This window comes from Syngnathus leptorhynchus, chromosome 5, assembly GCF_054491065.1.
Source record: "Syngnathus leptorhynchus isolate UIUO chromosome 5, UIUO_Slep, whole genome shotgun sequence".
NCBI lineage: Eukaryota > Metazoa > Chordata > Actinopteri > Syngnathiformes > Syngnathidae > Syngnathus > Syngnathus leptorhynchus.
The window spans coordinates 3,760,784-3,788,241 of record NC_141199.1 but is presented as its reverse complement, the minus strand read 5'-3'; the positions used below and the strand labels follow the sequence as shown (position 1 = coordinate 3,788,241).

Sequence of the window (27,458 nt, the reverse complement as noted above, 5' to 3'; positions counted from 1 at the left end):
ATAGAAATAGAGCTACCACAAAAAGCAGTGTAAGTTATCTGTAGTAAAACTGCACGTTGGGCTCTGGTTAATGCTGCTGCTACGTTTTTGACTGTCCCTTCGCAGCGGATAAAACACGCAACATTCCGTTCAACCAGACCCGGGCTAAATACGGCCCGCGGGCCATATCCGGCCCTTTGTGCGTCTTTATCCGGCCCGCAATCATAAATTACATTTGATTACAACTTAATAAAAAAATATAATAATAATGTCGTACATGCAATACAACTCTGCTGCTTTTATTTTGAAAGGTGTCGCACTTCCGTGTCGCGTGCGTGCATGTGAGCTGTGCGTGGAGGTCAACAGCGCGAAGTAATGCTGCCCTCAAAATGTGTGACGCAAAGAAAAGTTGACAAGGAGTGCCGTGTTCTCAACAAGACATGGACTGCCAAGTATTTCTGTACTGAGGTGAAAGGTAAAGCTGTGTGCCTGGTTTGTGGCACACAGGTCGATGTGTTTAAAGAATATAATTTGAGTCGCCACTACACGACCAAGCATGAGGAAAAATACAGAAACCTGTCTGATAAAGAGCGTGCAAAAGAGGCTGATGCATTGCTAGCAAAACTGCAACCCCAACAAGGACTTTTTTTCAAACTTCACACCCACAGAGATGCAGCGGTCAGGAAAAGTTTTTTCATTTCCCACAAAATTGCCAAAAAAAGTAAGCAGTTTACTGACGGAGAGTTTATTAAGGAGTGCTTATTGGACTCTGTTGCACTGATATGCCCGGAGAAAAAGAGCGCATTTGAGAATATGTCACTCTCCCGACGTACAGTAACACGGCGAGTTGAGGACATGGCTGGAAACTTGGAGCTTCAGTTGAAGAACTGAGCGGACAAATTTGACTGTTTTTCTCTGGCTTTGGATGAGAGCTGCGATGTGCGTGACACCGCTCAGCTACTCATCTTCTTACATGGAATAACTGCAGACTTTCAAATCACGGAGGAGATCGCAGCCATGCAGTCAATGAAAGAGACAACCACTGGTAATGACTTGTTCACAGAGGTAAATGCATGTTTGGACAAGTTAGGACTGAAATGGGACAAGCTGACCGGTGTGACAACAGACGGTTGTCCAAATCTGACCGGAAAGAATGTTGGACTTTTAAAGAGAATGCAGGATAAAGTGACAGAAATTAACCCTGAGCGGAAATTGACATTTTTGCACTGCATTATACATCAAGAGGTGTTGTGTAAGTCAATATTAAAATTAAACCATGTTGTTGATGTTATAATAAAAACAGTAAACTTCATCAGATCTAGAGCACTAAATCACAGACAATTTGTTGCACTTTTGGAAGAAAATGACGTTGAACGTGGTGACATAAGCTATCACTGTGCTGTCAAGTGGCTCAGCCTGGGCAAAGTACTGAAAAGTGTCTGGGATCTCAGAGACCAGATTCAGGAATTCTGTGTGAAGAAAGGACATAGCATCCCAGAGTTTTCAGATGAAGACTGGGTGGCAGACCTCGGATTTGCTGTGGATCTTACGGCACTAATGAACGACCTGAATGTCAAACTGCAGTGCAAGGGCCTGTTTGTGCATGAGATGTTCAGTGCTGTGAAGGCTTTCATGAGAAAGCTGCAGCTTATTTCAAGCCAAGTGAAGGACACCATTCTGACCCACTTGCCAACACTGAAGGAAGCCACACGGTCAACTGATCAAGTACTGAACCATGTTAGAGGTACTGCATGGAGAGTTTTCAAGGCGATTTCAAGATTTTAAAACTCTTGAGAGTGAAATGCACATTGTTTCTTCTCCCTTCAACTGCAGCGTGGACAATGCACCTAGGTGATGTTCAGATGGAACTCATTGACCTGCAGTCTGACACACGTCTGGCAGATCACTTCAGGTCAGTCTCACTGCTGGACTTTTACTCCTCCCTCAAAGTGGAGAACTTTCCACACCTGAGGAGGCATGCTCAGAGGATTCTAGTACTCTTTGGATCTACTTACATATGTGAACAGACACATATGAAGTAGACACACAGTGATGAAGTTCAACAAATCCAAACACAGATCCTCTATCACTGATGACCACCTGTCAGCTGTCCTTCGCATAGCCACCTCAGACATTTAGCCAGATTTCACTGCACTTGTTCAAGCCCAGAACAGACTGGATTATTCTCACTGAATTGGTAAAATCAGGTGAAAAACATTAAAACATTTTTGTTGTACTGATGTGTTTCTAAAAATGTGTTGTAATTCACAGTTTGAGGAAAAGTTGAAGACGTTAAGAATAAATTGTACTGATTAATGATTTTTTTTATTTGACCTATACACCACAATTTCACAGAGTCTAATATAAATATAAACAGAATAATTGTATTCTTCTAATTACCAGTACCAGCTATTTAAAATAAATAATTTAGTGCATATTACAATGGAATAAAGTTGAGCAGGTTTAAGTTATCGTTGGTGTGGCCCTTTGACATAACTCAGGTTTTTCATATGGCCCCTTGTTGCCCACCCCTGCGTTAAACGAATGGCATGCTGCATGTACAAATTATTTTGCGTATTAGAGGTACTTCCTCCCTTTGTTGAAAATTCAACATTGCAAGTATTGCACATTGCTCTATTCGCGTCATTCTTAGCGAAATGTAACCAAACTTTGGTGCACTTCTGCCTCACCGGTGCTATCATTGTTTATGTCGCTACGCATGCTGCGTAGCATGCGTAATTCGTGCTGACTGGAATCACTAATGGAATTGTTAGCAAAATAGTAAAGGATTCCAAGGCAACATGGGAACTGGTTCTCAACAATAACTGGTTTTCAAAAAGGAATTCCTCGATCAACATTCAAGATTCAAGAAGAATTTATTCGCCATGTTTGAGCGCGCCAAACAAGGAATTTGACTTTGTTACATCACAGTCACTGTTCAACATTTAGGTGACTAACAACACTCAGGACATGTGAAAATGACAAATGACAATATTCTCAGCCATCCCCTGATCTTAAACTCCCATGAGGGCAAGGAATAACTCAAATCTCCGACTAGGGGAAGTGAGAAACCTTGAGAAGAGACCACAGATGGGAGGGTCCTGCTTCCAGGATGACCAGGCTGCAACGGATGCAGAGAAGACACATAGGGCAAACAGTGTAGACAATCCAAAAAGGTGTGGAGAGCAGGATGTTATAGCACAGCAATGACTCTGAGACTCTAAGAGTGGTGTGAGTTCATCAGAGCAACAGCCTGGGGGAAGAAGCTGTCTCTGTGTCCGCTGGTTTGGCGTACAGAGCTCTGTATCGCCGTCCGGAGGGGAGTAGTTCAAACAGACTGTAACCTGGGTGAGAAGGGTCTGTAGAGATGTTGCTTGCGCGTTTCCTGGTCCTGGACAGGTACAAGTCTTGGATAGATGGGAGGTTGATTCCAATTATCTTTTCTGCAGTCCTGATTGTCCGTTGCAGTCTGTGCTTGTCTTGTTTGGAGGCTGATCCAACCCAGACAGTGATGGAGGTGCAGAGGACAGACTGGATGATGGCAGTGTAGAAGGTCTTCAGCAGCTCCCGCGGCAGGTTGAACTTCTTGAGCAGTCTCAGGAAGTACAGCCTCTGCTGGGCCTTCTTCCGGACAGAGTCTATGTCTGTCTATGTCTGTAACATTATCAGATCTGCACTGGAATGTTATGAGTAGTATACAGTACATTACAACTTTGGACCCTTCATATCAAGGATGGGAATCTTCACCATCAAAGCGATATGATACACATCTCGATACACTGCCAACGATTCGATGCATTCATTATTGATGGACTTGCCAATGATAAGATGCGATACGATTCTCCCATCTCCTGCGATACAGTCCGATTTAATTTTAATGCGATCCAGTGCGATACGATGCAACTGCATCTTACAGGTCGTATCAATTTATACAACTTATACAACTTCACTACAGCCACTTATCGTTCTGCAGAAAAGAGCAATAAGGACTATTCATAAAGTCAACTACTTGGAACACACAAATCCACTTTTCATACAATCCAAACTATTGACAATCACTGACATAGTATCTTATCAAAGAGCAATCGTCATGTATAGGGCTAAAGCAAAACAACTACCAGAAAATATCCAAAACTTATTTAGGAATCGGGAGGGAGGTTATAAGTTAAGGGGGAATCACAACTTCAAAATCTTAAACATAAGAACAACCTTAAAAAGTTTCTGTATAACTGTAACCGGGGTCAAACTATGGAAAAATCTAAGTGAGGAACTCAAGCAAAGTCCAAATATCCACCAGTTTAAAAGAATGTACAAAAATATGTTGTTTAGCGGGTACAAAGGCTAAAAGTGTCAAAGGGCTACATACAAGTAAAAATGAAACAGAAAAACAAGTGTGAAAGTGTGTCTACTTGTGTTCTGTTGTAGAATTACAGTATATGTTGAATCATTGGTTTAAGGGATAAAGAGAAAGGGGTAGGAATCTAAAAAGCTATGCTTACTCCTACTCCTTTTCAAGCATTCTTTATTGATTTATTGATTTATGTATTATTATTATTATTATTATTATTTATGTATTGAATTATTTTTTCTGATTGTTAGTTTATTTTTTTGTTTGTTTGTTGTATGGACTTACATATGGCACTTTAAAGTGTTATTTGTTTTGTTTATTTTTCTTTTTTGTTTTGGATGTTCAAAATAATCAATCAATCAATCAATCAATCAATCAATCAATCAATCAATCAATCAATCAGTCATTTTCGATGCATATCGGTGACTCTTTCCAACCCTAGTACAGTGTGTATACTAGGGATGGGATTCTTCACCATCAAAGCGATACGATACACATACACTGCCAATGATTCGATGCATTCACGATTCATGGAATTGCTAATAATAAGATGCGATATGATTCTCCCATCTCCTGCGATACGGTGCGATACAGTATGATTTAATTTTAAAACAATGCGATCCAGGGCGATACGATACGATGCAACTGCATCTTACAGGTAGTATAGATTTTCCGATGCATATCGGTGAATCTTCCCAACCCTACTTCATATACCTATCACATATGATGTTACACATCCAGCATTACAGAAGATGAATAGTTAACACGATTAATAACAGTGTGGAGCTACTGCCTTTGAGCGAGAGGCAGTACATCCTGTATAGGTCACCAGTGAATCATAGGATTGCCGCATAGTGAAAGACAGCCAACTAGAATGACATCTTTAATTAGCTCAACATAAAATGCTTTTGGATTATGGGGTGTATGTAGGTGTGAATGTGTGTGGCGGGGTGCAAAGTACTAACGCCTTCACACCACCTGCGTAATGAGTGCGTTGCGGTCTCTGTACAGTACACGCACTGCAATTCACACTGCATGCTGAACAGATGTTTTGCGTGTCTGGAAAGTCTGCACCTGCTGGACCACAAGATTACGGAGGTTTACGCTGAAGAGTTGAGTTCACCCAATAACCACCATAGAACCATAAAGAGACTCTAAATGATAGCCACATTTCCCTTTCAGATGACGTGTACTGGCTACACGTTATGACAACATAAACTTGGAAATAAATCACCATCCAAGATGAACAAAGATATTGATACGGGCTACCATGACTACTGTAATGAAATGGTCAAATGTGGATACTACTCCATGATTAGCTCAACAACCACATCGATATGGCAGGAAAGCTGTCCATAATTCATGACAACAGCATCAGTTTAAACTACAACTTTGGAAAAATACAGGATTATCTATTGACATTGGATGAGCCCTTTAACATCAATGCACTGATGACACTGAAACGTGGACTAAAGGTGGTATGGAGCCAGGGGCTTCACTTTGAAGATACAAGTTTGTCCAAAGGAGGAGGATCAACAAATCTCCTGGAGGTATTATGCTCTATATTGAGGCATTAGATTCTTTGTCAATGATGGTACAAAACATCATAAAATTTGTATTAATTAAGAGCAGTAAGAGAAAAGGTAAAAAAACAACAACAACATAATATCTACGAGTAATTCGCTTGCTCATCTGAATCAGAAGGAAGCCTTCCTGTGTGAAATAATTATGTCTGTGCACCTGAGGGCCTTAAAAAAGAAGTGAAGAGTTCATTGCTATAACAATACCAGTGACAGCATGTTAACATGATGAAATGTACCCCGACTTATTATAACTGAACCTGGATACCGTATTTCCCCGACTATCGCAGTTGTAGTTTTTTTCATAGTTTGGCTGGGGGTGAGACAGACTCAGGGGCGACTTATTGTATCTTCTCTCTCTACACCAACAATTTCTCCTTAGGTGACTCTCCTGTGAAGCTCCTGAAGTATGCAGACGACACGACTCTCATCGGACTGATCCGGGACGGTGATTAGACTGCGTACAGACAGGAGGTGGAGCGGCTGGTCCACTGGTGCAGCCAAAATCACCTGGAGCTGAACCCGCTCAAGACCGTGGAGATGACAGTGGATTTCAGGCGAGATCCTTCACCACTTTCACCCCTCACTATCCGCAGTAATACCATACTCTCATCAGACACCGTCAAGTTCCTGGGTACCACAATTTCACGGGACCTGAAATGGACCGGCCACATAGACTCTGTCCGGAAGAAGGCCCAACAGAGGCTGTACTTCCTGAGACTGCTCAAGAAGTTCAACCTGCCACGAGAGCTGCTGAAGACCTTCTACACCGCCATCATCCAGTCTGTCCTCTGCACCTCCATCACAGTCTGGTTTGGATCAGCCTCCAAACAAGACAAGCACAGACTGCAACGGACAATCAGGACTGTAGAAAAGATCATTGGAATCAACCTCCCATCTATCCAAGACTTATACCTGTCTTGGACCAGGAAACGCGCAAGCAACATCTCTACGGACCCTTCTCACCCAAGTTACAGTCTGCTTGAACTACTCCCCTCCGGACGGCGTTGTAGAGCTCTGTACGCCAAAACCAGCAGACACAGAGACAGCTTCTTCCCCCAGGCTGTTGCTCTGATGAACTCACACCACTCTTAGAGTCTCAGAGTCATTGCTGTGCAATAACATCCTGCCCTCCACACCCTTTTGGATTGTCTACACTGCTTGCAATATGTGTCTTCTCTGCATCCATTGCAGCCTGGTCATCCTGGAAGAGGGACCCTCCCTTCTGTAGTCTCTTCTCAAGGTTTCTCACTTCCCCTAGTCGGAGATTTGAGTTATTCCTTGCCCTCATGAGAGTTTAGGACCAGGGGATGGCTGACAATATTGTCATTGTTTTGTCATTTGTCATTTTCACATGTCCTGAGTGTTGTTAGTCACCTAAATGTTGAACAGAGACTGTGATGTAACAAAGTCAAATTCCTTGTTTGGCACGCTCAAACATGGCGAATAAATTCTTCTTGAATCTTGAATCTTGTATGTATTATATGTTATGTGTAACTTAACACATTACAGTAATCCCTCGCTACATCGTGGTTTCAGGACATTACAGATTCTCCCCCCCCCAAAAAAAATAATAAAAATAAAAATTCTTAATTCAGGAATTATAGCACCAAAGTTGCTTACACGTCAGCAGAAGGCAAGGAGTGCTCACACAATTGCAATACGTACACTTGTAACTTGTTATAAAAAAAAGTTGTCGTAATAAGAGTTCTAAAAACATATTTACAGTATTGTTATTGTACCTTGTTTAAATAGTTAAAATAATAAAAGAGTTCTAAACACACATTTATAGTATGTACACTGTATTTATGGAGCTAGGTTATGGGCGGAACTTGATAAGCAAAATTACTTCATCTCCTTGCCCATTTCGGCAGGTCGTGTTGTGTTAACTGTGCATGAAATGAAATAGTGATGAATGGTGACAATGTATTAGCCGAAAACAAGCAAACAAATAAAACAACAAACAAACAAACAAACAATGTACCATAGCAATGTTTAGCTCGAGTTTGCAGAAAAGTTAATTTTGTTAATTTATTTATACTTAGTACTGTAAATTTCGAGCTTTAAGCCGCACCAGACAATAAGCCGCACTAGCTAAAATTCATGATTCTTTTAGCTTTATACTTTATAAGCCGCATCGGACTATATAAGCCTTACGGGCACACGAGTTATTTACAAAGAAAGACAGTACACAGAAAGCCTTTTTAAAGTCAAAATCACATTAACCCCCTCCGTGAGTCGTCACCTTATCGTGGTGGAGGGGTTTGAGTGCCCCTATGATCCTAGGGAGCCATGTTGTCTGGGGCTTCATGCCCCTGGTAGGGTCACCCATGGCAGAGGGGTCCTAGGTGAGGGGCCAGACAAAGCACGGCTCAGAAGACCCCTTATGATGAATAAAATATATGGATGTCGTTTTCCCTCGCCCGGACGCGGGTCACCGGGAACCCTCTCTGGAGCCAGGCCTGGAGGTGGGGCCCGAAGGCGAGCGCCTGGTGGCCGGGCCTTCGCTCACAGGGTCCGGTCGGGCATACCCCGAAAAGAAAACGTGGGTCCCCCTTCCAATGGGCTCACCACCTATAGGAGGGGCCAAAGGGGTCGGGTGCATAGTGAGCTGGGCGGCGGCCAAAGGCGGGGACCTTGGCGGTCCGATCCCCGGCAGCAGAGGCCTGCTCTAGGGACATGGAATGTCACTTCTCAGGCTGGAAAGGAGCCCGAGCTGGTGTGTGAGGCAGAAAAGTTCCGACTAGACATAGTTGGACTTGCCTCCACACATAGTTTGTGCTCTGGTACAAGCCCTCTCAAGAGGGGCTGGACTCTCTTCCACTCTGGAGTTGCCCACGGTGAGAGGCGTCGAGCAGGTGTTGGCATACTTATTGCCCCCCGGCTGGGCGCCTGCACATTGGGGTTCACCCCGGTGAGCGAGAGGGTAGCCTCCCTCCGCCTTCGGGTGGGGGGATGGGTCCTGACTGTTGTTTGTGTCTATGCACCGAACGGCAGCTCAGAGTACCCACCCTTCTTAGAGTCCCTGGAGGAAGTGCTGGAGAGCGCTTCTTCTGGGGACTCCATCGTTCTACTGGGTGACTTCAATGCTCACGTGGGCAATGACAGTGAGAGCTGGAAGGGCGTGATTGGGAGGCCCCCCCGATCTGAACCCGAGCGGTGTTCTATTATTGGACTTCTGTGCTCGACACGGATTTTCTATAATGAACACCATGTTCAAGCATAAGGGTGTCCATGTGTGCACTTGGCACCAGGACACCATAGGCCGCAGTTCGTTGATCGACCTTGTAGTCGTGTCATCGGATTTGCGGCCGCATGTTTTGGACACTCGGGTGAAGAGAGGGGCGGAGCTGTCAACTGATCACCACCTGGTGGTGGGTTGGCTCCGATGGTGGGGGAAGATGCCGGTCCGCCCTGGCAGACCCAAACGCTCTGTGAGGGTCTGCTGGGAACATCTGGCAGAATCCCCTGTCAGGAAGAGCTTCAACTCCCACCTCCGGCAGAGCTTTTCCCACGTCCCGGGGGAGGCGGGGGACATTGAGTCCGAGTGGACCTTGTTCCGCGCCTCCATTGTTGAGGCAGCCGACCGGAGCTGTGGCCGTAAGGTTGTTGGCGCCTGTCGTGGCGGCAATCCCCGAACCCGCTGGTGGACACCGGCGGTAAGGGATGCCGTCAAACTGAAGAAGGAGTCCTATAGGACCGTTTTGGCCTGTGGGACTCCGGAGGCAGCTGACAGGAGTTTGGCGAGGCCATGGAGAATGACTTCCGGACGGCTTCGAGGAAATTCTGGTCCACCATCCGGCGTCTCAGGAGGGGGAAGCAGTGCACGGTCAACACTGTTTACAGTGGAGATGGTGTGCTGCTGACGCCGACTCGGGATGTCGTGAGTCGGTGGGGGGAATACTTCGAAGACCTCCTCAATTCTACCGACACGCTTCCATTGTGGAAGCAGGGTCTGAGGACTCTGAGGCGGACTCTCCAATCTCGGAGGTCGAAGTCACTGAGGTAGTTAAAAAACTCCTCGGTGGCAAGGCCCCGGGGGTGGATGAGATCCGCCCGGAGTTCTTAAAGGCTCTGGATGTTGTGGGGCTGTCATGGCTGACACGCCTCTACAGCATTGCGTGGACATCGGGGACGGTGCCTCTGGATTGGCAGACTAGGGTGGTGGTTCCCCTCTTTAAGAAGGGGGACCGGAGTGTGTGTTCCAATTACAGGGGAATCACACTCCTCAGCCTCCCTGGTAAGGTCTATTCGGGGGTGCTGGAGAGGAGGATCCGTCGAGAGGTCGAACCTCGGATTCAGGAGGAGCAGTGTGGCTTTCGTCCTGGCCGTGGAACAGTGGACCAGCTCTACACCCTAGGCAGAATCCCCGAGGGTGCATGAGAGTTTGCCCAACCAGTCCACATGTGTTTTGTGGACTTGGAGAAGGCGTTCGACCGTGTCCCTCGGGAGGTTCTCTGGAGGGTGCTTCGGGAGTACGGGGTGCCGAGCCAACTGATAAGGGCGGTTCGGTCCCTGTATCACCGATCCCAGAGTTTCACTGATATGTGATTTGGTGTTCTTTTTTTGTGTAATAGTATGTTTTTTTAGGAAACGAAAACTTGCTCGCAGGACTGTTTTATTGTGAAATATACCAGCTCCACCTCTGAGATGTGTAATTTCTTGAGGTTTATGAATATACGCAAATAGAAGGCTTGCGGTCGCCGGAGACGTTCTGCATATGGACCGCGGCTGTTCGGCAGCCAGTGTGCATCGACTCGTTGACTCCTTTCTTGCTTTCTTTCTCTTGCGCCGTTCGTATGTCTTCTTTACAAAGACTGCAATGCATCTGTTTTGCATGCAGTGTGACTTGGGCGTTAAGCAGAACAAAGAAAGTCTAAAAATTTAAAAAATAGATGAGCCTTTTCTTTAACCAATTCGAGCCTCATTAATTATGAACTTAGTCAGTGTAAAGACTGGAACCAAAATTCAGGGGGAGATTCCTTTAAATTTAAAAAATACCTAACTAGGTAAATCCAGGTTAATACCGTATTGGCCTGAATATAAGACGGCATTTTTTGCATTGAAATAAGACTGAAAAAGTGGTCTTACATTCGGGGTCTAGACATTATAGCCATTCACAACGCTAAATGGCACCAGATATCTTTAAAGCGAGTGCTGAACTTGACTTCCCAGGCCAAAGCGAACCCGTCACAAAGAATAAAAATAAAAATAGCGGCAGCACGGATAATAAAAAAAAATAGCGGCAAGAAAGAAAAGAGAAGAAAATAAGAGAAGAGATAAAAGAAAATAGAGAATAATATGGTGTCATAGAGTGGAATGTATGGAGATGGAGAGCTCAAAAAGATCACCTAAGAAATGCTCACAATCAGAGTAAACCTTTCCATGGTCCTCAGAGCGGCCACTTTCAAGAGTTTGACAGGAGGGTGTGCGCGTACGTGGACAGTGACACTGATCACAGCAAGGCAGAGGATGTTTGTGAGGAGTAATGTTCTGACATGACAGATCTCAACTCTCAAGTTTAAACCAGTTTGCATTATTTTATTGGAATGTTTTTCCTTATTCAGATTTGTTTCAAGACTACAATTACAGTTAGATTTCATTTTGATGGTTAATGCAGTTATTGCAATTTTGTTGTTTTATCACAGTAGATTGGTTTATTTACATTTCAAAAACCAGAAGCCATTCATTTACAAATGTGATTGCACTTTAGTTTACATATTTAAATGTTCAGATATTAAGATGTGATAGACAGTTTTTGCATGATTTGAATGAGGCAAAATAAAAAAATTTCTCTCGAATATATTGTTATAATCATTTGTTTCAGATGTGCTGTAATTATTTTCTGTATAAAAATTATAATTGGTGTTCAAAAAGTCGTTTTTCAAACTTGAGTCTTGAAAAAGAGGGGGTCGTCTAATAATTAGGGTCGTCTTATATTCAGGCAAATACGGTCATAATATCCTTCTGGTTTAAGCTTGTTGGAGCAATTGAATCCAGAAGTTATGCAGTAATTACCACGCAACCAATGACAAACATGAATTAAGACTATTAAGATTATTTTAAAGTCAAAAAGTCAAAGTCCGCTTTATTGACAATTTCTTCACGTTAAGACACACAAAGAGATCAAAATTACGTTTCCCACCGTCCCACGGTGACTAGACACAGTACACAACACATACAAGCAAACAGCACAAAGACTAAAAACGAATAGACAAGAGCAATGGATAAATGATAAGCAAATAACTCAAATAAACAAATAAACAATAAATAAATGAATAGACAAATAAGAGCAGCAAAATGGAGAAAGCGTGCATACAGCAGCCAGCCAGACTATAGCGCAAAAGAACAGGACGTTATGCAGCCGAGGGTGGAGGGGGGAGAAAATTCAGGATCCTCACAGCTTGGAGTATGAAGCTGTTGGTGAGTCTGGTGGTGTGGGAGCGCAGGCATCTGTACCTCTTCCCAGAGGGCAGAAGATCAAACAAAGAGTGGGCGGGGTGACTCACATCACACACATTTGCGGTCGCCTTGCGGGTGAGATGGATATTTTATAATTTATCCATTTTCTAATCTACAATGTCTGCCAATACTATTAAATTGTGATACAGTACTTGAGGGCAGACTATGACTACTACGTGCGTGAGGGCATTCGACCCGAAATTGTGTTGCACATATGAAATTGTGTTGTACATATATATATATATACACACACACACACACACACCACACTCACACACACACCACACACACACACACACACACACACACACACACACACACACACACACACACACACACACACACACACACACATATATGTGTGTACAACACAATTTCGGGTCTGGACTGAGTTAATGCCACTAAAAGAGTATTTGCTGTCAGAGTTACTGAATGTCTTGACTGCACATCTGCTATTCCTGTCTGCTTGACAGTCCCTTCTCATTTTGATCACTTTCTGCTTCTCTCTGTCATTTTCTCTGTGCAATATTGTTTCTGGTCAGAGTTTAGGACTTGAATTCTTACTTTGGGAAAATTATGAAAACTTCAGATGTAAACAGTTGTGCTTGATCATAATGCGACCTATTAGTGTTTGAGCTTTCAAAATGTTTGCAGTTTTGCAACCATTTTGAGTGGTTTTGGTATTGATATTAATAGTTTTAGAAATTGAGGTACAATAACCTTTATTAGAGTTTATCTATTCAGAATAAAGTGTAATCAGTAACAATAATTAGAAGTACTTCTCGGTTTCAAGAAACTTGGTGGCATACTCTAAGGAACTTTTTAACAGTCAGATTGTTCTACTAACAAGTTTAGATGTGTTAAAATAAGTTTATATGTATTTATTGCGGGCGAATCGGTGGTAAGTCGAATTGAGTAACGATTTGGCCAAAAAATATAAATGCTGATTGCTATATGTATTCATATATATTTAAATAAAAACTTGTGGAAGGCTTTTAATGCCCTGCAGCATTTTTCACTTTTCTTATTAGCACTTTTGGATCGCGTTTTCCATCCATCCATCCATCCATCCATCCATCCATCCATCCATCCATCTTCTGCTTATCCGGGGTCGGGTTGCGGGGGCAGCAGATTTAGGAGGGACTCCCAGACTTCCCTCTCCCCAGCCACTTCATCCAGCTCATCCCGGGGTATCCCAAGACATTTCCAGGCCAGCTGAGAGACAATCTCTCCAGCGCATCCTGGGTCATCCACGGGGTCTCTTACCGGTGGGACATGCCCGGAACACCGCCCCAGGGAGGCGTCCAGGAGGCATCCTGATGAGATGCCCGAGCCACCTCATCTGGCTCCTCTCAACGTGGAGGAGCAGCGGCTCTACTCCAAGTCTCTCCCGGATGACCGAGCTTCTCACCTTATCTCAAAGGGAGAGCCCAGACACCCTGCGGAGGAAACTCATTTCGGCCACTTGTATCCTGGATCTCGTTCTTTCGGTCACGACCCCTTGCTTGTGACCATAGGTGAGGGTAGGACCATAAATCAACCGGTAAATTGAGAGCTTTGCCTTTTGGCTCAGCTCTCTCTTCACCTCGACAGACCGGTACAGAGTCCACATTACTGCCGACACTGCACCGATCCACCTGTTGATCTCACGCTCCATCCTGCCCTCACTCGTGAACAAGACTCCAAGATACTTGAACTCCTCTACTTGGGGTGGGTCTCATCCCCGATCCAGAGAGGGCATTTCACCTTTTTCCGACCGAGGACAATGGACTCGGATTTGGAGGTGCCGACCCTCATCTCGAATGCTTCACACTCGGCTGCGAACTACTCCTGTGAGAGCTGGAGATCACGGCCTGAAGAAGCCAACAGCACCACGTCATCTGCAAAAAGCAGAGACGCGATGCTGAGGTCCCCATACCGGACCCCCTCAACGCCTCACACTGTGTATATGGAAGATGGGGTGCTGCTGATACATCCTCAATTCCACCTACACGCTTTCCATTGTGGAAGCAGAGCTTGGGGATTCTGAGGTGGGCTCTCCCTTCTCTGGGGTTGAAGTGACCGAGGTGATTAAAACTCTCCTCGGTGGCAGTGCCCTGGGTGTAGATGAGATCTGCCTGGAGTTCCTAAAGGCTCTGGATGTTCTGCGGCTGTTCTGGTTGACACACCTGTACAACATTGCATGGACATTGGGGACAGTGCCTCTGGATTAGAAGTGCCGGATGGTGGTCCCCCTTTTTAAGAAAAGGGACCTGAAGGTGCGTTCCATTTACAGAGGAATCAAACTCCTATGCTTCCCTGGTAACGTCTATTCAAGGGTGCTGGAGAGGAGGGTCCGTCGAGAGGTCTAATCTCAGATTCAGGAGGAGCAGTGTAGTTTTCGTCCTGGCCATGGAACAGTGGACCATCTCTACACCCTTGACAGGATCCTCAAGGGTGCTTGGGAGTTCGCGTAACCAGTCCACATGTGTTTTGTGGACTTGGAGAAGACGTTCGACCGCATTCCTCTGGGAGTTCTGTGGAAGGTGCTTCGGAAATATGGGGTACCGAACCCACTGATAATGGCAGTTTGGTCCCTGTATCAGCGATGTCAGAGTTTGATCCGCATTTACGACAGTAAATCAGATTAGTTTCTGGTGAGGGTTGGACTCTGACATGGCTGCCCTTTGTCACCGATTCTATTCATAACTTTTCTGAACAGAAATCCTAGGTGCAGCCGAGGCGTTGAGAGGGTCCGAGTTGTCAACCTCAGGATCGCATCTCTGCTTTTACAAATGATGTGCTGTTGGCTTCTTCAAGCCGTGATCTCCAACTCTCATTGGAGCGGTGTGCAGCCAAGTGTGAAGCGATTGGGATGAAAATCAGCGCCTCCAAATATGAGACCATGGTGCTTAGTCAGAAAAAATTGGCATGCCCTCTCTGGGTTGGAGATGAGTTCCTGCCCCAAGCGGAGGAGTTCAAGTATCTTGGGGTCTTATTCACGAGTAAGGGCAGGATGGAGCGCGAGATCAACAGGCAGATCATTGCAGTCCATTGTGATGTGGGCTCTGTACCGGTCTGTCATAATGAAGGAGGAGCTGAGCCGGTTGATCTACATTTCTGCCCTCACTTATGGTCACGAGCTATGGGTCGTGACCAAAAGAACAAGATCTCGGACACAAGTGGCCAAATTCAGTTTCCTCTGCAGGGCATTCATTTGGGCTCTCCCTTAGAGATGAGGTTAGAAGCTTGGTCATCCGCGAGGGACTCGCAGTCGAGCCGCTGCTCCTCCGCGTTGAGAGGAGCCAGATGAGGTGGCTCGCGCATCTCATTAGGATGCCTCCTGGACGCCTCCCTGGTGAGATTTTCTGCCAGCAGAAGACCCCAGGAATGACCCAGGACACGCTGGAGAGATTATGTCGCTGAGCTGCCCTGGGTATACCTTGGGATCCCCCTGAATAAGCTGGACGAAGTGACTGGGGAGAGGGAAGTCTGGGCCTCTTTGCTAAAGCCGACTTCGGATAAACGGTAAAGAATTTATTCTGTTTGAAAATAAAAGCTCATAACATAACTCGCATAAAGTCCACTTTAAAATGTCTCTTAGCATTCAAAGACATGTCCTGATCTCTCAACTCATTAATTAGTTGATGTCTTGCATGAATATACGTACTTGACACACGATTGTAATACAAATCCATCGACATTGCTATTTAGTAGTGTGAAAAAGCGGACCTATAAACCCACTGATTTCTATGCATTGTGAATGAGTTAAAATTTATTCATTTTTATTATTATGTACATACCATGGTGGTTTCAGCAATGGAACCAAAGCTGTTGATGAAAATGTTACAGGAGACATTGACTGGAGGACCTGTAAAGGGATAATTTATTATTATACATTATTATACATTTTGTTGTTGTTTTTTTTCCAAACTTCCCACTGTTGGATACATAGTAGCGATGCCTACTCTGCCCATTCTATCATTAAACATACTATTTTATTTTGAAAGAAATTACCTGCAAGTGATTCAGTCAAAATGTTAGTGCCGGTGTGGCTAATCTGATGAACAAGAAAACAATCTGTGGCTATGTCAATCAGGTGCAGGCTTTGAACAGGCCAAGGTGGCACCAATGAAAACTACCAATTTAGTTGGTTAAAGACAATATTGGTTAGATTTAACCAATAGATCGGTCAGACATTCTTGGTCAAAATGACCAATTTTTATTGGTTGGTCCTACCAATATAGTAGATTGTTTGAAAATGGCTTTAGATATTGATGTGGTATTATGCCCACTAAGTGTTCATCTTATCAAGATGCATTTTATGTTACTTGACAGATGAAAAAGTTTTGTCTTTATTTCTCTATTTACAGTTAGTTATTGAGTTGCTTTGCAGGTTAGTTATTTTTAGGTCATGAAATTTGTTATCTACAGCATAAAGTAAAAAGAGACTAGTTAGGCAGAGTATATTTCAAGAGGTTTTAAATCTGAATGGTGACAACCTGGTTAAATTAAAGGGACAATAAAGCGAACCCAACATTGGCACTTATATGATAGGACTGTATTAAATAATATAGTACAATTACCCCCCTGAAAAAAAATCTGAAAAGATTTAACGCTATTTTTGGACAGAGTGGCGGTGCATTTACTGACACCCACTTTTTGGGTGGTGTCTGCTTGATTGACAAATCAGCCTGGCTACATTAGACAAGGAAGCGAAAGCATGTTACTCTTGTTTTCTGGCTTGCTTAATATGCTTCGTCAACACCCTGCCGTTTTGGAATACAGTATTTTTTGAACATTTAAGACTGAAAGTCATTAAATGGAACTTATTGTCAGTGAGGCTCCAATTATTCCACAGCCATAGTGCGCCCTCATGCGGTCTAGTGAAAATAACATGTGAAGTGATCAACTATATTAGTAAGTAATGTGTCAAGTAAAAATATTTGAAAAATTTCACATATAAGTCGCTCCTGAGTATAAGTCGCCCCCCCCACCCAAACTATGAAAAAAAACGCGACTTACAGTCCGAAAAATACGGTACATCTATTCCAAGGATGAAAAAATTAGGCTTGCCACTCAGCGAGAAGCCTTACCGTGGACCGCATCAGCTGCGTTCCAATTCAATTTTGGATAAATAAATGCAAGACAAAACCCTGGAGGTCGGCTTATTGGAAAGATTGGGAGTACTAGACTTCCAGCGAGGAGGCTGACTGTTAAGCTGAGTGTGGCCGTTTAAAGCACCTCGTCTTCGGAAAGACTGCAGAGGGGGTACCCCATACTTCAGGAAAAAGTGTAAGTTAAATGAATACAAATTTCAATTGCATAAATGACGGCCTATGAACAATTCAGCTTTTATAAAGTCTTTCAGGAAGTGTCCTGTTTGCATATGTTGGTGACTGATGAAAAGAAATAGACAGATGTAACGTGGCATTTTAGCTGCAGAAAGACTTCTCATTTCGTCCTCTTAATTTAGCCATGGAATGGTGAATCGTCTCATGTGGTTTTCAGAGGTTGAAATGGGCCTAAGTAGAGGTGTCCACAAGCAATGTCTGTACAATGATTTCCAATGGGGAAATTGTGATCGCTTCGTTCCGTAATACGATCAACCAAGACATGGAGGGGTATGGCCATATTCTTCATTAAAAGTCGGCCATTCTAAAGGCATTAGTTGTTTAGTTGTTTTATTATTTCTCTACAATGAGTTGATAAAATTGATCATTCTAACTGTTTAAATTTTCCTGATCAAAAAATATACCAACCGCTAGAAATGAAAAATGGACCATCCTTGCGTTTGTGTCCCTTTAAGGTTAAATAAATGAAAAGGAACCCCAACAGTTCAGACAGATATGAGCATGCCATAATTTAAAATCATAGCTGTTTTCAGCAATATATGATAAAATTCATACATCACTGCTTATTGTGCCGCATTTGTGTCATTTTTGCGGCGTTTTGGAACTAGACAACAATTTCAAACATATGCTACGGCCTGAAATATTTGAAAGGAGAAAGGTATATTCTTCAAATTATTTTCCTCCTTTGCACAGAAACGTCTTTTGAAAAAAAAAAAAAATAAAAAAAACAGAACCATCAGCTTGGTTAAGTGATACCTTTAAAGTTTGGTCTTATTCTGGCATCATATCCAGATGTCCTTCCCATCAGTTTGTCCAGAAAGTCAGAGGGAGACATTGGGACTTGTCGAGTTCTTGCAGCAAGGTCAACCTCCTTACACTGGCCAACACTGTTATAGTGAAAAAATACACAAAAAAATACTCAATTTAGCTGCACAACACATTTTTAAGTTAATAAAGACGAGCGAGTAAGCAATACAGATGAGCGAGCAATCCAGACAAGTGAGCGCGTGAGCAATACTGCCGAGCGAGTAAGTGAGCGAGCAACATGAACAAGTGAGTGATGTACGGATGCTGCATTCGAAGAAGGTCGGAAGACGGAATCATCCCACTCGGCTTTTCTCAGTTTCTACCTCAAAACGTTCAAGGCGAATGTCAACAACAGATCTGAGTGATTCCGATTGATTGTTCTGTTTAATCACAGCACATGTTTACCTCCAGCAAACCCTCTTCATAATTTCATTCATTTACATAAATAAAAAATAAATGTGGGGCGGCACGATGCGCACTGGCTAGCACGTTCACCTCCCAATGCAAAGGTTACGGGCTTAATTCCAGCTTCTGCCTTCCTGTGTAGAGTTCATATGTTCTCCACATGCCTGCGTGGGTTTCCTCTGAGTTTCTTCCCATATTCAAAAAACATGCATGGGAGGCCAATTGAGCACTCTAAATTGCCTGTAGGTGTGATTCTGAGTATGAATGGTTGTTCGCCCCTGTGGCCTACATTTGGCTGGCAACCAGTTCAAGTTGTCTGCACGAAGTCAGCTGGAATAGGCTCCAGCACGTCCCTGAGGATAAGCGGGTCCAATGAATGGATGGATGGATGGATGGATGGATGGATGGATGGATGGATGGATGGATGGATGGATAGATGGATGGATGGATGGACGGACGGACGATCGGATAGACAGGGGGACGGACAGACGGACAATCTGACGGATAGATGGATTTTTAAAACAGCTGCATTTGTAACAAAGTACTTCACATGTAGCAATAGGACAGTCACAAAGACAGTGAAAACAGTCAATTGAAACACAAATTAATACCGTATTTTCCGGACTATAAATTGCTACTTTTTGCACAAGCTTTGAACCCTGCGGCTTGTAGTACAGTGCAGCGTATCGATGGATTTTCCCCGATTTTTGTGATGTCTAATACACTTATACGCTTGTTAGTAAAAATGTTGTGGGAGAAGCTCAGAGAGGTAAGCTATGGCGAGGCCGTTTAACAATTTGAAAGGGAATAGAAGTACGTATCTTGAAATGCACTCTAAAATGTATTCGGAGCCAGTGGATGCGGGTGGCAGGATTGGGGTTCTGCGCTCTCTCTTACAAGCTCCGGTTCGGAGGCGATCGGCAGCATTTTGAACTAACTGGAGACGCTTAAGGGAGAACTGTCTGACTTTGAAGTTGAGTGCATTACTGTAGTCCAGCCGAGATGTAACAAGGGCATGGATTACTGTTCTTAATTGCTGTTGAGAAAGGAAGGGCTTTAACCTAGCCAGCTGCCTACAATGGAAGAAGATGGGGTTAACAATAGCACTGGCAGTCCAATTTAAAATAACTGCTCATTTTAAAACCCGTTTGAGAATACTGGCTTTTGATAAGACGCCGATAAGAAATTTGGGTTCTCCACCGAAAAATTAGTCTTGGAGAGTGTATGTGGTTCAATCTTTCTGCCTGTATATAGTACTTTGAAATTGTCATAATAATGGTAAACGGTGTACACAGCTGTGTGTGTGCGTGTGCAGCACATGTGTAACAACCCAAGATGGTCATGGGAGATAAAAAGACATTACAAAATCCAGTGCTCTAAGCTGCGTGCAAGTGACGATAAAACTGCAGTGGATTAAGTTATGGTAAAAAATTAAAGTCATCAATAGAGTGACTCCTCATTGACCGAACAACAAGGTGGAGAGGGAACACTTTTGTAAGGTGGCAGTTTTAGCAAGCATCTTTGCCTGCCCTTTAGTCTTCCAACTGCATGCTCCACAGTGATTCTGGCTATGGTTATGTTCTGAATAACACACCTGGCTTTTATTGTTACTGCCACTTGCTAGACAGGAGTCCAGTTTGTTTTTCCCCTCCTTCATACACCCTCAGTTGAATTTGGATGAACTACCTTGACCTATGAGCGTACACATGGTTGCTGTGTGTGGCTGACTGGTGGCAAGAAAATTCTTATAACCAGGTACTACTAGTACAAGGAACCTTGGGCTTTTGGTCTGAAAATTACCCATAAGCAAAGTGGTGGAAGAAGATGAGGGGTTAGGTGGAGGGACTGCGCGCATTGCAATTCTGAGCGGAGCACTATTCCCACAAGAGTTACATTTTTTTTTTAATGAATGGAAAAGAATGGGCTCAGGTTTTCCAATTTTCTCATCTTGAGCAAAATAAGGGCTTGTGCTTGGGCACCACTTGGGGTCAATCTCTGCACGTGCCTACGACATGCTATATTTGTGTGTTTGTGTATTCACCGGACGTGATATGAGAGAACATTTCCAAAAATATCTCTGCTTTCAGCAAGGACTGCCCTGATAAACAAACGTGCACACGGACACACACATACACACACGCACGCACGCACACACACGACATGTCTTTTTAGGATCATCAGCTTTTATTTAGGCATTTTGGAGCATTTACTCTAATGGATTGTGACCTTGATGTTTTGGTTTGCCCTCAGTTAGATGACTCGTTTAACCTCTTCTTAACATGCTCATACACAAACAGTTTGAGGAAAGAAGACCAGCTCTCATTCTGATTCTTGAGTAGTGGGAAGTGACACATTATGGAATACACATGAAAGAATATCATATCTTAGTGCTTTATATGTACATACATTCAATTTATTTGGTCCAAATAAAAACAGCTATTGGGATTTGTCTTTTAGCTTAGTTTTAGTGTTGAAATATTTTGGTATTATATAAGACAGCACAGTGATTCACTAAGTACTGTTACTGTCTTAATTTGAGGTGACACTACTGGACAGCTGTTTTTTAATTGAATAGCAGCCATTTATATGTACATAAATTCAATTGATTTGGTCCAAAATTTCAGCGACGGCTCTGTCACAATAATGCGACCAGCGCGACGGTGTGCTACGGTTGCGCGTTGGGGCAGTGCGCTGCAGTTGCGCGATCGGTCAAAAATGAGCAAATGAAATTTTTTTTTAAAAAAGGCGTTTTTTTTTAAGTAACGGATGATTTTTTTTTTTCATTATTTGTAATAGGAAAAATATTTTTTAAATAGATTCAGAATTCTATTTTTCCTATTACAAATAATGGAAAAAAAAATCATCCGTTACAGGACTTAAAAAAACGCCTTTTTAACAATTTTTTCATTTGCTCATTTTTGACCGATTCAACGGATTCACTTCTCGAACCGCCTTCTGGAATGGATTGTGGTCGAAAACCGAGGCTCCACTGTGTGTGTGTGTGTGTGTGTGTGTGTGTGTCACACACACACCATAATTTTCGGACTATAAGTCGCTCCGGAGTATAAGTCGCACCAGCCCTAAAATGCACAATAAAGTGAAAAAAAAAAACATATATCAAAAGCACCAGAGTATAAGTCGCACTTTAGGGGCAAATTTATTTGTCGAAATCCAACACCAAGAACAGACATGAACCAGTAACAACCGGCTAAACGATATGGTATGCTAACGGGACTTATACACAAACGAGGAGCTGAGAACGAGCCTGACGTAACATTCAGAGTTTTTCAAATAAGTATTACATAAATAACACGTTCATCAAACCATCTGTGTCACTCCAATTCATTAAATCCATCGATCGTCCTTTATGTAAACAATGTATACGTCGCATATGCGCCGCACCGCTGACATCGGACTCGTAAGTTGCATTTCTAATTATTCCACAGACCCATATAACGATACATAAAGTATATTTCAAATAACTATCATATAACAACAATATTATCAAACCATCTGTGTCACTCCTAATCATTCAATCCATCGATCAAATTCCTCGTCCTTTATGTCAACAACGCCGCGCGTGCGCCACGGATCTAGTATATAACTACATATATCGTAGCGTTAACAAAGTACAAGCAAAGATGTGGGTATGGTAAACGGCTCTTTATTTAACAAAACAAGAGTTCAACGAGCCAACAACTACTGAACTGTAACGATAAAAACATATACAAGTTGCTACACGAAATAAAATATATCAAATAACTATAACATAAATAAGTTTTTCAAACCTTGTCAAACGTGGGTCCCTTCGTCATCTAGTATATATATATATATATATATATATATATATATATAGCACACAAAGTGCACAATAAAGTGAAAAAAAAAAACATATATCAAAAGCACCAGAGTATAAGTCGCACTTTAGGGGCAAATTTATTTGTCGAAATCCAACACCAAGAACAGACATGAACCAGCATGTCTAAATACAGCGTGTATTTTTATACACACTGCTCAAAAAATTAAAGGAACTGTTTTTTTTTTATCAGGGTATGGCATGAATTCAATTAAACTTTTCTGATAAGGTTTTAGTCAGGCACGTGGCAGATATATATATATATATATATATATATATATATACTGATAGTACTGTCAACATTTGTGCCAGTATGTGAGTGTATTTGCACAAAGGTTATTTGTGTTTACCTCATCACCAAAGAAGGGATGCTGAACTTTGTCTTTTTTTTTTTTGTTAGTTTTACCCTACTGATAATGTGTCCTCGCAATAGAACTTTTGCACAAATAACCTTCGTGCAAATGTGTTAATAAAACACTCACTCACTCACTCACTCACTCACTCACTCACTCACTCACTCACTCACTCACTCACTCACTCACTCACTCACTCACTCACTCACTCACTCACTCACTCACTCACTCACTCACTCACTCACTCACATATATATATATATATATATATATATATATATATATATATATATATATATATATATATATATATATATATATATATATATGTGCTGTTCGAGAAGTGAATCGTTCGAATACCGAATCATGTTCTCCCATTACGGATAATGAAAAAAAAATTGTGTGAGTCGTGAGTCGTCACCTTATCGTGGTGGAGGGGTTTGCGTGCCCCTATGATCCTGGGAGCCATGTTGTCTGGGGCTTCATGCCCCTGGTAGGGTCACCCATGCAGAAGGGTCCTAGGTGAGGGGCCAGACAAAGCACGGCTCAGAAGACCCCTTATGATGAAAAAGATATATGGATGTCGTTTTCCCTCGCCCGGACGCGGGTCACCGGGGCCCCTCTCTGGAGCCAGGCCTGGAGGTGGGGCTCGAAGGTGAGCGCCTGGTGGCCGGGCCTTCGCTCACGGGGTCCGGTCGGGCATACCCCGAAAAGAAAACGTGGGTCCCCCTTCCAATGGGCTCACCACCTATAGGAGGGGCCAAAGGGGTCGGGTGCATAGTGAGCTGGGCGGCGGCCAAAGGCGGGTACCTTGGCGGTCCGATCCCCAGCTGCAGAGGCTGGCTCTAGGGACATGGAATGTCACCTCTCTGGCTGGAAAGGAGCCCGAGCTGGTGTGTGAGGCAGAGAGTTTGCGACTAGACATAGTCGGACTTGCCTCCACACATAGTTTGGGCTCTGGTACAAGCCCTCTCAAGAGGGGCTGGACTCTCTTCCACTCTGGAGTTGCCCACGGTGAGAGGCGTCGAGCAGGTGTTGAGCATACTTATTGCCCCCCGACTGGGCGCCTGCACATTGGGGTTCACCCTGGTGAGCGAGAGTGTAGCCTCCCTCCGCCTTCGGGTGGGGGGACGGGTCCTGACTGTTGTTTGTGTCTATGCACCGAACGGCAGCTCAGAGTACCCACCCTTCTTAGAGTCCCTGGAGGAAGTGCTGGAGAGCGCTCCTTCTGGGGACTCCATCGTTCTGTGAGGGTCTGCTGGGAACGTCTGGCAGAATCCCCTGTCAGGAAGAGCTTCAACTCCCACCTCCGGCAGAGCTTTTCCCATGTCCCGGGGGAGGCGGGGGACATTGAGTCCGAGTGGACCTTGTTCCGCGCCTCCATTGTTGAGGCAGCCGACCGGAGCTGTGGCCGTAAGGTTGTTGGTGCCTGTCGTGGCGGCAATCCCCGAACCCGCTGGTGGACACCGGCGGTAAGGGATGCCGTCAAGCTGAAGAAGGAGTCCTATAGGGCCTTTTTGGACTGCGGAACTCCGGAGGCAGCTGACAGGTACCGGATGGCCAAGCGGTACGCGGCTTCGGCGGTTGCTGAGGCAAAAACTCGGGCGTGGGAGGAGTTTGGCGAGGCCATGGAGAATGACTTCTGGACGGCTTCGGGGGAAATTCTATTCCACCATCCGGCGTCTCAGGAGGGGGAAGCAGTGCACGGTCAACACTGTTTACAGTGGAGATGGTGTGCTGCTGACCTCGACTCGGGATGTCGTGAGTCGGTGAGGGGAATACTTCGAAGACCTCCTCAATTCCACACGCCTTCTATTGTGGAAGCAGGATTTGGAGACTCTGAGGTGGACTCTCTAAACTCTGGGGTCGAAGTCACTGAGGTAGTTAAAAAACTCCTTGGTGGCAAGGCTCCGGGGGTGGAAGAGATCCGCCCGGAGTTCTTAAAGGCTCTGGATGTTGTGGGGCTGTCATGGCTGACATGCCTCTACAGCATTGCGTGGACATCGGGGACGGTGCCTCTGGATTGGCAGACTGGGGTGGTGGTTCCCCTCTTTAAGAAGGGGGACCGAAGGGTGTGTTCCAATTACAGGGGAATCACAATCCTCAGCCTCCCTGGTAAGGTCCATTCAGGGGTGCTGGAGAGGAGGATCCGTCGGGAGGTCGAACCTCGGATTCAGGAGGAGCAGTGTGGCTTTTGTCCTGGCCGTGGAACAATGGACCAGCTCTACAGCCTCGCCAGGATCCTCGAGGGTGCATGGGAGTTCGCCCAACCAGTCCACATGTGCTTTGTGGACTTGGAGAAGGCGTTCGACCGTGTCCCTCGGGAGGTTCTCTGGAGGGTGCTTCGGGAGTACGGGGTGCCGAGCCAACTGATAAGGGCGGTTCGGTCCCTGTATCACCGATGCCAGAGTTTGGTCCGCATTTCCGGCAGTAAGTCGGATTCGTTCCCTGTGAGGGTTGGACTCCGCCAAGACTGCCCTTTGTCACCGATTCTGTTCATAATCTTTATGGACAGAATTTCTAGGCGCAGCCGAGGCGTTGAGGGGGTCCGGTTTGGGGACCTCAGCATCGCGTCACTGCTTTTTGCAGATGACGTGGTGCTGTTGGCTTCTTCAGTCCGTGATCTCCAGCTCTCACTGGAGCGGTTCGCAGCCGAGTGTGAAGCGGTCGGGATGAGGGTCAGCACCTCCAAATCCGAGTCCATGGTCCTCGGTCGGAAAAGGGTGGAATGCCCTCTCCGGATCGGGGATGAGATCCTGCCCCAAGTGGAGGAGTTCAAGTATCTTGGGGTCTTGTTCACGAGTGAGGGCAGGATGGAGCGCGAGATCGACAGGCGGATCGGTGCAGCGTCGGCAGTAATGCGGACTCTGTACCGGTCCGTCGTGGTGAAGAGAGAGCTGAGCCAAATGGCAAAGCTCTCGATTTACCGGTCGATCTACGCTCCTACCCTCACCTATGGTCACGAGCTATGGGTCGTGACCGAAAGAACGAGATCCAGGATACAAGCGGTAGAGCCGCTGCTCCTCCACGTTGAGAGGAGCCAGATGAGGTGGCTCGGGCATCTCATCAGGATGCCTCCTGGACGCCTCCCCGGGGAGGTGTTCCGGGCATGTCCCACCGGTAGGAGACCCCGGGGACGACCCAGGACGCGCTGGAGAGACTACGTCTCTCGGCTGGCCTGGGAACGCCTTGGGATCCCCCGGGATGACCTGGAGGAAGTGGCTGGGGAGAGGGAGGTCTGTGAGTCCCTCCTAAAGCTGCTGCCCCCGCGACCCGACCCCGGATAAGCGGAAGAAGATGAAGAAAAAAAAATTAATCCGTTCCAAGCAAAAAAATATATATATAAATTTAAAAAAAAAATAAACGCTTTTAAAACACTAGATTCAGATCACTCTAAATAATACTGTATTTAGTGGTTGTAATTCTTAGTTCTTGGCGCATTTCGACAGGTCGATGTTGCTTTTCAAGTTACATTTGCTGGATTAATATAACCATTAAAACATTTTATTTCAGACTCTCATTAACTCATTTTATTATAATGTAGCTTAACCTACATCTTGGGAGAATCTTTGTTTCCAATCCATTGGCTTGTTGAGGGATTATTGGTCATTTTTCGAGGCTCTGAAATCAGCTGCTAAACCACTTAGGCATCCGAGGAGACACCTCACCCAATTCTTCATTTGTCCTTTCCTCTTTTCCTTTTCACATCCATTTTCCATGTTTTCTCGTCTTTGTTCTTAAACATGAGAGAACAAACACAGCATAACGTTCGAAGCTCGTAAATATTTAATATGTTTTTGAGGTACAACTACTGTCTCTCATACACTGAATACATTAGAAGCAGTGTAGAAGGAATGTTAATCTTACAATAAGAAATGTGCTGCATTAAAAAAAGAAATAAATTCATTTAAATATTTTTAATATTGGCTACCAAAATTAGTACCAAAGCTGAGGCCACCTGACCAACCAGTGAAGGGCCGGCCGTGCTTTGTTGTTCAGTCAACCCAAATCGCATAGATGCCTGCACACTCGGGCTCCAGACCTTTGGAATGCCCTCCCGATAGATATCAGAACTGCTACCTCAGTAGAAACATTTAAGACACGACTAAAGACACATTTTTATGCCATGTCCTTTAACTAACCTGTGTTGGCTGATCCGGTTGGAGTTTGTGCTTTCTGTCCTGCCCTGAATATGGACATCCACTTTTTCTTTGGATTGTTCTACATTATGTGATCTATGTGCCCTCTCTGCATCCATTGCAGCCTGGTCATCCTGGAAGGGGGATCCTCCCATGTGTGGTCTCTTCTCAAAGTTTCTCATTTTCCCCATAGGAT

The 27,458-nt window shown here is 44.4% G+C and overlaps 2 protein-coding genes across 4 annotated transcripts in view; one reads left to right on the top strand and one right to left on the bottom strand.

Moving 5' to 3' along the window:
- Positions 1 to 27,458, bottom strand: part of glra3 (glycine receptor, alpha 3) — a 98,395-nt gene that overhangs the window by 51,153 nt on the left and 19,784 nt on the right. For all 3 annotated transcript variants that reach the window (XM_085911646.1, XM_085911647.1, XM_085911648.1), the window contains 2 exons: positions 18,459 to 18,589; positions 16,152 to 16,219 (listed from right to left, as the gene is read on the bottom strand). In XM_085911646.1, the coding sequence (XP_085767772.1) occupies positions 16,152 to 16,219; positions 18,459 to 18,589 (199 nt within the window). The remainder of the gene's footprint in view (positions 1 to 16,151; positions 16,220 to 18,458; positions 18,590 to 27,458) is intronic.
- On the top strand, positions 997 to 14,582 carry LOC147056258 (general transcription factor II-I repeat domain-containing protein 2-like). Its single transcript, XM_085911529.1, has 2 exons — positions 997 to 1,691; positions 14,462 to 14,582. The coding sequence occupies exons 1-2, from the start codon at positions 997 to 999 to the stop codon at positions 14,580 to 14,582; spliced, it is 816 nt and encodes a 271-aa protein (XP_085767655.1).